This window comes from Gastrolobium bilobum, unplaced genomic scaffold (genome assembly GCF_033153095.1).
Source record: "Gastrolobium bilobum isolate Gb01-03AN ecotype WA unplaced genomic scaffold, APGP_CSIRO_Gbil_v1 utg12149, whole genome shotgun sequence".
Lineage (NCBI taxonomy): Eukaryota > Viridiplantae > Streptophyta > Magnoliopsida > Fabales > Fabaceae > Gastrolobium > Gastrolobium bilobum.
Window position 1 is genome coordinate 98755 of NW_026896037.1, and position 15480 is coordinate 114234.

General features: G+C 38.7%; 1 protein-coding gene across 1 annotated transcript; it reads right to left on the reverse strand.

Moving 5' to 3' along the window:
* Positions 1–8210: 8210 nt before the first annotated feature.
* On the reverse strand, positions 8211–9398 carry LOC133297399 (uncharacterized mitochondrial protein AtMg00810-like). Its single transcript, XM_061496537.1, has one exon. It carries the CDS (start codon positions 9396–9398, stop codon positions 8211–8213), a length of 1188 nt encoding a protein of 395 aa, XP_061352521.1.
* Between the last annotated feature and the right edge of the window lie 6082 nt (positions 9399–15480).

Below are 15480 nucleotides of genomic sequence, written 5' to 3' on the forward strand. Positions count from 1 at the left end.
GGCTTTCATGCTTCACGAGACTTCACCTAAAGAAGCACTACAGCACCATGTTATTATAAGGCGCTTTTGTTTTCCTTCAAAAGAGAAAACTTGTAATCTTGTATTAATGAAGTTCGATTTGGTTTGACCCCTTTTGTTATTTTAGAAAAAAATTCTAAAGGAGTGCAAAAGGGGAATTCAAATTTTCATGTGGTAGGTCATCAACATATATGAAGATTTCTCAACGTACTGTTTTTTTTTCTTCTTGTTCTAAAGATTTTGCTTTTACAATAAGTTAGTCCTGCAATTCGGAGTCCCAGAGTACCTTAATTTTACTCATGATGACCTTCTCAACGAGGCACAATTGAGGAAGAAAGCTATCTTTGGTGGTGTTTGGTGATCTTAACTGAAAGACATTAAAAGCAGTGCCTATTTTTCCAATTCACAATGTTATTGAATACATATGCATAGCATGACTTCATTTCATTAAGTGATAGGACAATCAATCTGCGTTCAACAACTCGGGAAAACAAAGTTTGTCTCTTGTTTATACCTTTTCATTGGTCAAAAAGCTCAAACTTAGTCTTTTATTTCTTATTTGTTCTTTGGATTTTGTAATCAAGATTTTTCGTTTTCTTTGTTTTGTTTTTAGCTAACAAGTAGATAAACTAGGAGTTCCATGACGTAGGATTTTGGGTGGGTTTTGTACCAATCAAAATTCCGTATTGGGTTGTTTGATTGAGCCAAAACCCTTATGGACGAGCCCAACTATCTCCAAAAAAATGCATAACATTTGTGTTGGAGAAGTTGAACTGGGTGAACAAGGCCCAAAAATTAAAATAGAGGTTCAGAGGGACCAAGCAAAATATTTAAAAAAGACAGTAAAATGTTTTTGAAAATTTTATATTGTAATTTTTTATTAAAATTAGCTGTAGATTTTAACACTGTTAACAATTCATAATTTGCTGAGATGTAATGGGTAAATTTTAGTCCTTGGGCTATTTATTTAGCATTGCTCCTCATCAAACATGTAAGTGAAAATCTGAAATAAAAATAATTTATAGTTCCATAAAAGAAAGTAAGCCTTTTGAAAAATTATTAGTAAATAATTAATGATTTATTTCATCTTTTAAATTATTAGATATTAATGTAATAATTATTTATCAATCTTATATAATATATAGATTCTTTTTATAGTACACTTAATCCATATTTAAAATTACATGAAATTAAGTTTAGAGTCCTCTAAAATATCACTCCCATGAAAGAATGGGAACATAGGAGGTAACTTCCGACAACAACGGTGGAGGAGGATGATTTACTCCGATATAGCACTAAGAGGAACAAGGTTGGGGAGAGGACAACCAATAGCAACATAAGTATAATGTCAAATGTAGCTTGAACATAATAATGGAAGGGGAGGTTATATTTACAACCTATTTTCGTTTACAACCTCTTACAACTATATCTCAACCGTTGATTTCTGTCAATCAACAATTATCATTTATTACGAATTAATAATTAATTAATAAATTTTATTTGCGAAAATCTTAACCGTTAATTGACGAAAATCAACGGTTAAAATATGGGTTGTAAGAGGTTGTAAACGAAAATAGGTTGTAAGTATAACCTTCCCCATAATGGAGAAGCAAATTGTGATGATGAATTTGTTATGGAGACGGAGGACGAGCTACAAGATGGTTCATTAGATGACGGCAAAGCCAATGAATAGAGAATCAAATCCATTATAGTCCTCCAATTTTAATGCACTCCAAAGGCGAGTCAAAGGATACGAAGATTGTGGAGGTTTGAGCTGCTTGACAAACTTCATGGCAAGAAGATTGGTGTCACACATATTGTTAGTACATAGGTGTCCTAGAGATAATCTGAGAGTCAGAAGGACCCATGTACTTCTTTGTTAATTATGAATAAATTTTATGAATAAAAGCATTTTTTATCTTGTTTCATATTGCATGTCTCAAATATTGAATATGAGTAACTGGATAAAGCCCTTGGAATGGAACGAGTGTCACATTGAGGATCTGTGATAGGGATCACGATCATGAGGGCTCAATGACACCACACATCCGTTGTCAGAAATATGTTCCTAGTCTAGATATACCGATAATGGCATTGGTTATCTCGGGTAAGACTAGCACGACTCAGTTACTTGCATGGAGATGCAAGGTAGAGTCCCCGTGAGCTGCAGACATGGAGATGTCTTAGCTGACTCGTGGGTGGACCTATTGGAGAATAGCTCGCGCTGAACTGACCCACAAAGAGACACTACAAGAAAATCTCACAGATAGTATCAATAGGTAATGTATCTTATTATTTGGGTGTGTCTTTCCTTAGACCTGAAGTTGTCGTATAGATCTGTGCTCTGGAAGGCTTGCTTTGATTGTATATCTTGTCTGCCTGAAACATGGAGACTCGTAGGTATACTCTTGGGCATGCCCTAAGGACTCAGGGCTAGTGTGACAAGCTAAAGAAATTCGTCAATCTCTGTGAGAGATTGGTTATCCGTAGACCGGTGAAACCGGGATGACATTTACAGGACTCAGGAATCTATACATAATAAAGGAGTCATGAGATGACCCGCTCTTTAGAGTCCGTAATGAAGATTCTCTGTTTCGCCAAAAGCTAACCCTAGACCGCAGGGGTTGTTACGTTTTCCTTGACCTAGGTCAATGGGATGGATAACCGAGACAAAAGGATAATTCACACGGTAACCAAATAGGTATAACAGGTTGATCATTCGATAAACTCAACTAGCTCTGGGACAACAAAGCATTGCTAGTGCTCTGTGTTGTCATTAGATGGATTAGGCCTAATGGGCCCAAGCCCATTTATGTCAGTGGTTATGTTGGGCCTGATGGGTCGCACACAAACACCTTAAGTTGTCTTGAATTCTAGCATATGTGGTTTGGGCCCAATAAGACAAATAGGCCTAAGTTGGAAAAGCCCACATATTAGGCCAAGAGAGAGTAGGTGGCATCATGGGTCAAGTTGGACTTGATCCATGATGTAACCTAATTAATTTAAATGTTAAATTAATAAAATTAATTTGAATTATAATTTCAAATTTCAAATTTGAAATTTGAATTTAAATAAAATTAATTTAAATTCTAATTTTGAATTTTTAATTTGAAATTAGAATTTAAATATAATCATTAAATTAGATTTATTGAAAATGGAGAAAATAAAGGAAACCAATCAATTGGATTGATTGGAAACAAATCAATTGGATTGATTGACCAAAATTAAGGAAACCAATTAATTAAAGAGTAAATACCCTTTTTAGTCCCTAGCAATATCCACGAAGGCCTTTTTAGTCCCTAGCAATAAAAAAGGAACAAATTGGTCCCTGAAATTACAAAAAGGGGCCACGTTGGTCCTTCTGTGAACTCCACCGTAACGGCCCAACTAACGGTGCCTATGTGGCACGTTAGTCTGCTGACGCGGCTTGGACGTTGTACATCGTGGATGAACAAACGACGACGTTTTGTTGCAAATGGGTTCAGAGCTTTCCAAAGTAGGGCACGATGTCGTTTCTTGCTTTGATCATGAACCCTAAATATGAAAATACCCCAAATTCCTTCAATCGAACCCTAAACAGACACAAATCCCCCAAATTGATGAGCAAAACCCTAAACAACAATACGCCCCCAAATCTTTGGACGTTGATGATTGAAACTCGACGACAGTAGAGGACATCAACCGAATTTGCTGGGCGTGGGAGAAGATGAGTGTTTCTTCTGGCATGGGGGGATCAAGTGGGAGTACTTCAATGGGGGAAGAACACTGACAACGACCGCCGATCGTAGGTGCAAATGTGGGAGACAAACTATTGTATATACCTCCAAAACTGAGAGAAACCCAAACAGGGCTTTCCTTGGGTGTCCTAATTTCAAGGTATACATGTGTAATGTGCCCCTTTATTAAGTTGAAACACTTGCTAACCGTGGTTTTTTTTTGCAGGAGAAGAAGCCCTATTGTGATTTTTTTTAGATGGGTAGATGACAGTGTAATGAACCCATGGAGCTGGAAGAAGCAAGAATTCACACTGTGGAGTAGGATGTTGCTGAAATTAATTTCAAGTTGAAGTATGTGGACATGATGATGAGAGATCAAGATGTGAAGATTACTGAGCAAGGAATGAAGCTTCATGAGCAGGAAAGAAAACTGAATGATGTATACCTGAAGATGGTGGAGGAGTTAGATAGGATGGACAAACAAATTAGGACAATTGATAGGTCAGCTAGGGTCTTAGGTGCTGCTTGTGTTGGTGTGATCATCATCTGTATGTTTGTTGTTAGTGAGGTAAAAGTGAAAACAAGTTACCCCAATGTATTTTTCCTTCAATGAATTGTAATGAGTACTCAGTACTGCTGTTATACAAATTAATGAAGAAGGTTGTATTATATGGAACATTCTCTGTTGTTCAAATCTGTCTGTTTGTGTATGGTATCATATGGCCTATTATAAAGAAGCTTTCAATGTATTCCTATATATCTTCTGGCATCATATATTTGTGTATCAACTACTGCACTACTGGATGCTAAGTTTCTTTTAGTATGGTATATTGCATAGTTAGGCATGGAATGAAGGCCAATAGCTTGCTACATTGTATCACAAACCACCCATGTACAGATATAGATGCAAAAATCATGAATTGCTATTACAGAAGTTCCATATTGTTATGCACATTTGTTAACCAGGGCAAAACACGAGGGCCATTTTGGTCCCTGACAAATTACATCGAGTACCATTTTGGTCCCTGACAAAATACACGGGGCCCATTTTGGTCCCTGACCACAGAAAAATAGGACATGACTTCATTGGTTTTCTGTCCAGTACAAGTTTACAGAACAAAAGTGCATAACAGATGACATGGAGGTCCAACAACTACAATTACATAACTCAGTTAGTCCCTAAACAGAGAAATGGCTGCACATACTTGTCTGCTTTTGTATGCAGTCCAAATTTGTTCAAAACAGAAGTGCAATACATCAGATACAGATGCTGTCCAATATGTTCAACCAGTACACATGCAATACTCAGTTAACAAACATATCTCAGTTAAATATATTTGTCAAAGAACTACAAAAGAGTAGTGCATTACAAAATAAAGCCAACTGCCAGGAATGAAAAGAAAGGCCCCTAAATACAATATGGCCATAATTCAAAAAAAAAAAACATTGACTATATGAGGCCTCCAAAAACATAATGGCCAAAATTTACAAAAAAGTCAGTCACATTATATGCAGTCCTTGTCAGTTGGCACATGCATTATTCCCACTACTCCTTGTCAGTTGGCTCATGCACTACTCCCACATTATATGCAGTCCTTGCCAGTTGGCTCATGCAGTCCTTGAAATTAGGACACTCAAGGAAAGCCTTGTTTGGGTTTCTCTCATTTTGGAGGTATATACAATACTTTGTCTCCCACATTTGCACCTACGACCGGCGGTCCTTGTTAGTGTTCTTCCCCCCATTGAAGTACTCCCACTTGATCCCCCCATGCCAGAAGAAACACTCATCTTCTCCCACGCCCAACAAATTCGGTTGATGTCCTCTACTGTCGTCGAGTTTCAATCATCAACGTCCAGAGATTTTGGGGGCGTATTGCTGTTTAGGGTTTTGCTCATCAATTTGGGGGATTTGTGTCTGTTTAGGGTTCGATTGAAGGAATTTGGGGTATTTTCATATTTAGGGTTCATGATCAAAGCAAGAAACGACGTCGTGCCCTACTTTGGAAAGCTCTGAACCCATTTGCAACAAAATGTCGTCGTTTGCTCATCCACGCTGTCCAACGTCCAAGCCGCATCAGCACACTAACGTGCCACATGAGCACCGTTAGTTGGGCCGTTACGGTGGAGTTCACAGAAGGACCAACGTGACCCCTTTTTTTGTAATTTCAGGGATCAATTTGTTCCTTTTTTATTGCTAGGGACTGAAAAGGCCTTCGTGGATATTGCCAGGGACTAAAAAGGGTATTTACTCTTAATTAAATTAGTTGGCTGAAATTGGAGAAACAAATCAATTGGATTGATTGACCAACATTAAAGGAAACCAATTAATTAAATTAATTGGCTAAAATTAGGGAAACAAATCAATTGGATTGATTGACCAAAATTAAGGAAACCGATTAATTAAATTAATTGGATGAAATTTGGAAAACCAATCAATTGGATTGATTGGATAAAATTAAGAAAACCAATTAATTAAATTAATTGGCTGAAATGGGGGAAACCAATCAATTGGATTGATTGGATAAAATTACAGAAATTACCCAATAAGATTAGGATTTGATGAGGGCGCTGATTTGACCTAGTCGTAGGTAAATGAGGTGCCACATCTATATATAGCCCTTCTTCTTTCTTAGTTTTGTATCTCTTCTTCTCTAATTTTCTCCACAAAAACCTTAGCCAACACACATCAGTGTGGCGGCTATCTCTCTCTTGGAATAACCAAAGGCACCGCCCAATCTGTATTCTTCTATTGAGTCTAGCAACCTCCATTGAAGGATATTGGGCATTCGAAGAAGTGTTCTTCTCTTACAAGACAACAAGGTGGTGTGAATTTCCATCGGAGGACTTGTGTTCTTCAAGTCTGAAGAATTGATCAAGAACCCATTTGATCAGGAATAATTATCCGAATAAAGGTATCAACTTTAAACCCTAACATGTATATTGCATGATTCATGGGTTGAACATGATTGAGGGTGGGTAAAGGTTGCTTCTTCCGCACAAAAATTTAACTTTTTCCCTCTTTTATGTTCATGGCCTACAAAAGGCTACTTTCATATATAAAGAAGAAGCTTGAAACATTCTAGGCTTAGAGAGGTTCAATTACAGTCTTTAACATTGGAAATGAGCATTTCATTAGTAATTTTTTTTTGCGAAGGAGGATCTTACGGTCACACTGAATGGAGATCTATGGATCATCCTAGCTAGATCATTATCTTACTATAAGACAGTGTGAACCTGAATTTAATCCCTATGGGGATACAATTAAGAAAATAGCAGTGTATATTAGCTTGTTAGATGTCCCAATGGGACATTATGAAAGGCTTTTCTTGAAATCGGTGGGTTATAAACAAAATTAGTATAACAATCAGAATTGATATAACGACAATGGAGAAAACAAGAGATCGTTATGCCAGAATCTATAATGCCAAAATTAGCAGTTCAAAATCAAAGCCGACAACGGCCACAGCTAGTCTCCTAAACTATAATGGCTTCATCCACGTATCGTATAGTTTACAAACGAACATTCAAAATAGGACGTTAAAAGTAACTCCTCCATATTTAAAAACGTACAACATAATGATTATGGGTTCTAAGTGTTGACGTTATTAGATTCAGAGGGGGATCGAGATTATATATGAAGGTTAACGGGAAACGAAGTGACCCCACCCCACATGAAGTACTTGAAGCATCAATGAAAAAACCCAAATAATAACCCCCCGATGGTAGCTCAGTTGGCAACTGAACTTCCAAGAATTTGCTTGGGTTAGGGGTTCAAATAATGTTTCAAACAAATTCTTGGAAAATCTTTGGGGCCAGAGGATGTGCCTCTTTTCTCGAAGGGGGATTAGTCTCATTCTTCCTTCAGTAATGAATGAGGGATAGCTTCCGGGCCGTACTCCGAGAACAAGTAACCGGAGGAGGTTGAATGGGATACCCTTCAGGTTATACAAAAAAAAAACCCCATATAATTTGCATACGGAAGCTCGCAAAGGAAAAACTATCCTCGTGGAAGGTAGGGACAAGTACGAGGTATTGAGAGATGGAATAATAGTTGATCTTGTATACAATCAGAAAGATGAGCCAACAAAGAAAAAAGTTACAATGATCAACAGAGAAAATCTACTCCAGTGGCGGCGAATGGCATGCAATAATAACTTGAACAAACTCAAAATCATAACTCCATGCAGATTGATGCAGACAATTTTCCTAATACATATGCTTTAAACCCATTCAACATTACACATGTAGAAAATGATATACATAGGATAGTAATTTCTTTCACATTCAAACAATCATTTTTAAATTACAAAACTTGTAACTCCACAAGAAAAACATAAAGACACTTAACATCACAATAAACTCACATAACTTCAGAAACTTAAAAAACACAAAACTGACATTTATCGTCTGCTAAATTAATCCCACTAAAAATAAAACTAACATTTAACGTTTATTCAACAAAATTCCCCCGTAAACTCAAATGCTTCTGCTATCCTTCATGCCGATCAATTTCTTGAAGATAACCGCGACTTGGTCCCGACTTGCCACGTGTACTAATTCCACACTTCCTTCCTTCACATGGTCTCGGATGAAGTGAAAGCGAACGTTAATGTGCTTGCTTCTCTCATGATTCACCGGGTTCTTTGCCAACTCAATTGTTGGTTTGTTATCAACTCGTATCACAGTCGCATTGAATTGTTGTTGCTCCAACTTTCCCAAAAAATTTCTGAGCCATATTGCATGACATACACACCAAGACACTGCCACATATTCAACTTCACATGTCGAGAGCATCACAATCGGTTGCTTCTTTGAAAGCCAAGTAAATGTTGTGTCACCCATAAAAAACACATATCCCGATGTGCTTTTCCGATCGTCTAAGTCTCCGCACCAATCGCTGTCGGAGTACCTAATTAACTTGTAAACTTTCAAATTTGAATAGAATAACCCGAGTGACACTGTTTCTTGGATATACCGTAGGATTCGCTTCAACACCTTCCAATGTGAATAAACTGGCTCCTCCATGAACCGACTTACAATGCCAACACTTAGCGAAAGGTCTGGCCTTGTGCATGTGAGATAGCGAAGGCTTCCCACCAAACTTCGGTATTTGCTCGCGTCAACTTGTTCTCCTCCATCGAACTTCGAGAGTTTTGCACCCGGTTCCATTGGTGTTGATACCGGGTTGCAATCTTCCATCTTGTACTTCAAAATCTCCTTTGCATATACCTCGTGTGACACAAAAATATCTGTCTCTCCTTGTCTTACCTCCAGACAAAGAAAAAACTTCATCAAACCCAGATCTGTCATCTCGAATTCTCGTGTCATTGTGCTCTTAAACTCTTGTATCATCTCATCATTGTTCCCCATAAAAATAAGGTCATTAACATAAAGAGAAGCAAATAACAAATTACCTCCACTGTTCTTCACATAAAGGGCATGTTCATAGGGACATTGATCAAACCCGTTCTCCTTGAAGTATGTATCGATACGAGTATTCCATGCACGCGGTGCTGCTTCAACCCGTAAAGCGCCTTCTTCAATTTCAGCACCTTTTTTTCTTCTCCGATTTTCATGTACCCGGGTGGTTATTCGATGTAGACTTCTTCTTCGAACAAACCATTCAAGAATTCCGACTTGACATTTATTTGAAATATCGGCCATTTGAATTGAGCCGCTTGTGAAATGAGCAATCAGATTGTCTCCATTCTAGCAACGGGAGCAAACACCTTGTCATAGTCAATTCATCTTTCTCTTGAACACCCACTTCACACCAATGGGCAAACTTCCTTTCGGCAATTCCGCTAACTCCCATGTGTTGTTGCGGTCAATTGTTTTAATCTCCTCGTCCATTGCAGTTTGCCACTTCTTGTCTCGCATCGCCTCTTCAAAACTATTGTTCTCAGAATCCGACAAAAGACATACAAGGTGTACCTCATTTGTCGAATCATACAAATCTTGCAAACTTCTCATTTTGGGTTGTCGTAGTTCATCTTCATCATCAGTAGTTTCAGGATTTGTCGGTATGGTTGTTGGTGTAGCGGTTGATGATTCTCCAACTTCGATAATAACCTTCGTTGAGTTATTCCAATCCCACTCGCTTCCTTCATTAACTCGTACATCACGACTCACCACAACCTTCTTGCTTATCAGGTCGAGTAGCTTGTATCCTTTTGTTTTCTCATCATATCCAATAAAAATATACATTTTGCTTTTGTCTTCAAGCTTCGTTCTTCGCAGATCCGGCACGTGTGCATAGGCCACACTACCGAATACTTTAAGATGAGAAACTGTCAGTTTTTGTCCGCTTCACGCCTCTTGCGGTGTTTGATCATCCAACTTTGCATGTGGACAACGATTTTGCACATAGATCGTGCATTGCACGGCTTCCGCCCAAAATTCCTTCGGCATCTTCTTGCTCTTGAGAATTGACCGAACCATGTCGAGAATGATCCGATTCTTCCTCTTGGCCACACCGTTTTGTTGTGGAGAGTACAGTGCGGATAGAAATCTCCTTATGCCTTGCTCCTCACAATACTCCATGAAAACCGTTGAATTATACTCGCCACCTCTATCCGATCGTACGAATTTGATGTGTCTACCGATTTCCTTTTCCACCATCACTTTAAACTTTTTGAACACCTCGAACGCCTCAGATTTTTCTTTCAAAAAATAAACCCAAGTTTTTCGTGAGAAATCATCAATAAAGGAAATGAAATACCTCTTACCGCTAAAAGATTCGGGGGTGATTGGTCCACATGTGTCGGTATGAATCAACTCAAGAGGTTGCTTAGCTCGATATTCTGCCTTCTTGTGAAACGAAGTTCTCACATGCTTGCCGAGCACACATTCTTCACAAAATTTTCCCTCGTAGTCCATGTCTGGTAGCCCGTGCACCATGTTCTTCTTCGCCAACTTGTTTAGACCACCATGATGTCGGTGTCCAAAACGGAGATGCCATAGCGACGCCTTGTCTTCTACATCGACTTGCAAACATTTTTCTCACACGCTTCTCAAATTCAGCTTACATGCGATTTCTCCCCATTTCAACTCGAGCGATCGAACGCCCTTGCTTATCTTTCAAGTGTAAAACCTGGTCTTTCATAAGTATCGAATAACCTTTCTCCATGAGTTGCCTCATACTCAAAATGTTGTTCTTGAGTTCTGATACATAATACATATCTTGGATTAACCCAACTAAGCCATCCTTTTGTAAATAACAAATCGTACCTTGGCCTTTAACCTTAACATTTGATGCATCTCCAAACGACACGTCTAGTTTTCACCTTACGCATCTCTTTGAATGGGTGCTCGTGCCCGCACATATGGTTGCTTGCACCCATGTCGAGGTACCACACCGTGTCATTGTCGGTGTTTCCTTCGTTGTGTGTTATCATGATAAGACCTTCTTTCGCCTCATCTTCCGTGGCTAGGTTGGTTGTCTCTACCACCTTTCTCTCGACTCGACATTCTTTCGCGAAATGCCCCAACTAGCCACAATTGTAACACTTATCAGAGTTGCAATCCTTTGCACAGTGACCATATTTGCCACATTTGTAGCACTCGATTTTGGAATAATTAGACCGACCGCCTCTCTCACGACCGCGTCCTCTTCCACGCCAATTTTGTTGGTTTGATTGCCCCTTCTCCTCATAATACCTTTCTTGACCGCGACCTCTACCACCGCGACCATTTCCTCGGCTTCCACGGCCACACCTTCTACCTCGAAAGTTTTGAGAATAGAGTGCCTTTTCGTCTTTGATTGATGCCTTGGTTTGAAGTGCTTGCTCGAGTGACTCCTCCTTCTTCTCTTTCTAACGTTGTTCGTGTGCCTTGAGAGAACTAGCGAGCTCGTCGACCGTGAGCGTTGCTAGGTCCTTTGACTCTTCTATGGCACATACGACATTCTCGAAACTGTCGGTTAACGACCGCAAAATCTTATCCACAACTCGCGCATCGGTTAATGCTTCTCCATTTCGGTTGAGTTGGTTCACCATGGTTTGAACACGCGTGATGTGGTTAGAGACATCTTCTGGCTCCTTCATCTTCATGCCTTCCAACTCGCCGCGAAGAGTTTGAAGGCGGACTTGTTTAACTCGGTCGGTTCCTTTGTACACCTTTGCCAAAATGTCGCACGCTTCTTTTGAAGTTGTCGCACTCGCAATCTTCTCAAAGCCTAACTCGTCAACAACTCAGAACAACATGTACAACGCCGCCTTATCTTTCGACCGCGTCTCTTTCAACGACTTGTTTTGAGCCACCGTATATCCCGCGGGAGTTGCCGGTTCTTCGAAACCTTCTTGGACCACCTCCCAACCGTCTTGAAACCCGAGAAGAGCTTTCATTTGGATGCTCCAATTCTCGTAGTTCGCCTTCATCAGTCAGGGTAGCAACACATTACCGATCACACTCTCCATTGGCTCTGATACCAATTTGAAGGGAGAAGAGTAAAAAAAACATATGAGATATATTTTTCACTAAGGCAAAAGTAATTTATTTCACATTCAAACAATTATTTTTAAATTACAAAACTTGTAACTCCACAAGAAAAATATAAAGACACTTAACACCACAATAAACTCACATAACTTCAGAAACTTAAAAAACATAAAACTGACATTTAACGTCTGCTAAATTATTCCCACTAAAAATAAAACTAACATTTAACGTTTATTCAACAAAAAAATGCTTCAAAGGCACCATAACAACCTTTACCAAAGAATATAAAGTTGAGATAATGGTTATATTGGAGCCCAGGATTAGTGGAAGTCAAGATTCAAAAACAAATTTGGATACTACGAATACAGTCTTGAGGAAGCAAATGGATTATCAGGACTATCACTAGAAGAAAGAAAGAAAATAAGATCATTTCTCTAAGAAATGAGATGGGTTACTAGGTTAGAGATGATAATGCGGTTGGGTAGGTGGTGGTGGTTTTTGCACACAAAAAATAAAAAAATTATTCACTGAAGAGACCGTGGGTGACATCAAATGGAGACATTGTTTGGGAGAAAATGAGAGAATATCCCTCCAAAGACTGGTTTCCCGTGAAGAAATAATTAAAACATCTTTCTTTCAAATAATACCTCATAAAGCACTTGTTATATATGGCTTTCCAACAACATTTTTCAAAGGAATTAAGAGCTAATTGTGGATGGGTTATGCAATGATGTTAGAGATTTCATTGAAAATTCCTAATAATATATTACCATCCTTAAAGCAACTCTCTTAAATCTCATCCCTAAAGTAGAGAAGTCAGAAAAGGTAGGGCAATTTAGACCTATATTCCATTACAATGCTTTTTATAAGGCCATAAAGATTCTAGTTAACAAATTGAAACTTTTATAGACAAACTAATGTCCCCTCTTCAGACCAATTTTGTACCAGGGTGGAATATTCATGATAATGTGATTATGGCCCGAGAAATGACTCACTCAATGAACCGGCTAATAGGTAGATAAACATATATGTCTATTAAAATAGGCTTAGAAAAAAATATGACAGATTAATTGTATTGGAGTTTCATACGAAGATTGCTCACTGAGATTGGTATATCCAGTCCTCTAGTGGACCTTATTATGTCCTATGTACAATCACCTCAATTCCAAGTTCTTTGGAATAGTAACAAGTCTGGGCAAAAAAATTCTTTTTTAATAAATAATTACGCAAATGTAGTTGTTTTGAAACTATTTACGCAAGTAAAGCAGTCAAACACGCCCACATGGGGCATGACCCAGTGGAGAGAGACACGCCCATATGGGGAGTGATGTATGTGAGAGACACGCCCACATGGGGCGTGTCTCTCTCCACTGGGTCATGTCCAACAAGGGCGTGACCTCCCTGGTCAATATAACACACTCAACAGCTCAACATGAGTATTCACTTCATCTGCTTGTTCTTGTCACTCTCATCTTTCCATGTAAGAATAAACACAACACACTTCACCCAGCACATTTCTTCTTACTTCAATCTATTATATATAAAATGTATATATAATCTTACTACATCGCAATGGCATGACTTCTTTGTCTTACATTACATTACATGTATGTGTGTCGTTTAATGTTTTGTCCATACGCCATCTAGAATCAGCAATGGGGTACTGGATAATAGCTTTCACACTCCCAAATTTGAATTAAAAAAAATGAAATGAAATCACATGTTCAACCAACATTAGTACGTATAAAACTAGCAAATAATGACCAAAGAAATCAAAGCGGAAGCAACTATGGCTTCCTCTTCTTCTAGTCGTCCTAAGAACAATGCTTTCCACGCGGAAGTTAACAAAAATTTAGGGTCCCGCAGAGGGAGAAAAGAAGCTACCCCAACAACCCCAATACCTCAGAGGGAGAAAACAATGCTTTCTTCTAGTCGAGTTTTTTAATTGGGCAAAATTTTTTACCAGGAAGGTCACGCCCCTATTGGGCGTGTCTCTTTCCTGGTCATGCCCCATGTGGGCGTGTCTCTCACATAGGTCACGCTCCAAATGCGCGTGTCTTTCTCCAACTGGGTCACACCCCATATGGGCGTGCCTCGCTCTTATGTCACGCCCCAGATGCGCGTGTCTCTCTCCACTGGGTCACGTCCCATGTAGACGTGTTTGACTGCTATACCTGCGTAAATAGTTTCAAAACAACTACATTTGCGTAATTATTTATTAAAAAACAATATTTAAATTTTTTTGCCAGCAAGTCTGGTATAGAAGAAGCAAAACCTTTCATTTGCTGACTGAGTCACCCGGCTAACTTTGTATTATGAACTATCCCTCTATCAAATGCAACATAGAGTAATACCCCTGTCAATCTATAATGAAATTGAACAGGTTCAACGGGGATTTATATAAGGAGATACAAAGACTCATAGGAAAGCCCATCTAATATTTTAGGAGTTTTTTTGTCGTCCAAGGAATCTGACGGTCTTGACATTCTTTTCCTACAATACCATAATGATGCATTTCTCCATAAAATAGCATGGTAGATCTTAATGAAGCAAGCTATGGATCCCGATTTTACTTGCAAAATATATATGGGCGGGCATGGACTTAAGAAGACAGATAAATGTCAAAAATATGATTTTTCTCTTTGGTGATGATTATATCATATATGACAAGACTCCTACATAATTTAAATTGGGATCGATGTCGAGGATGGGCAAGAGGTTATTTTCTGGTAGGATCAATGGACATGATACATGTTTGGGCTTGGACTAGAGATATATTTTCATTATTACACGTCTAGTCCTATGGCTATGGAGAAACAATAAGATACATGTTCTAGGTTTCACTCGACCCTTAATCGAATATAAGATATCTTAATCTATGTTTCAGATGTTAGATCAACAAAAAGAAGAAAGAGTTATCATTGCTTCCTTCACCGAACCACTCAACCATAGGTTAGCAACCTCCTCAAAAAGGGTGGTGGCCGGAAGCTTATTGTGGATGTAGCAATTAAATAGCCTCTGAACAAAGTTGCGTGTGATGGGGTATTTCGAGACGAGAAAGTACTTAGATCATTGGTTTAACCTACAAAATTGGGACCGTGAACCTTTACAGGTGAAACTTTGGGGCTTACCCAAAGGATTAAAGGTGGATAGGATCACAAATGCAACAAACCTTGTAAATTAGATGGCTATTTATGTTATTTACATAAGACTTATAAATCTATAGGACATTTCTGCTTTTTAGGTAGTGTTTGATATGAGAGTTCACAAAAGATACCATGCATCTGACTTTGGTATTTTGTGTAGT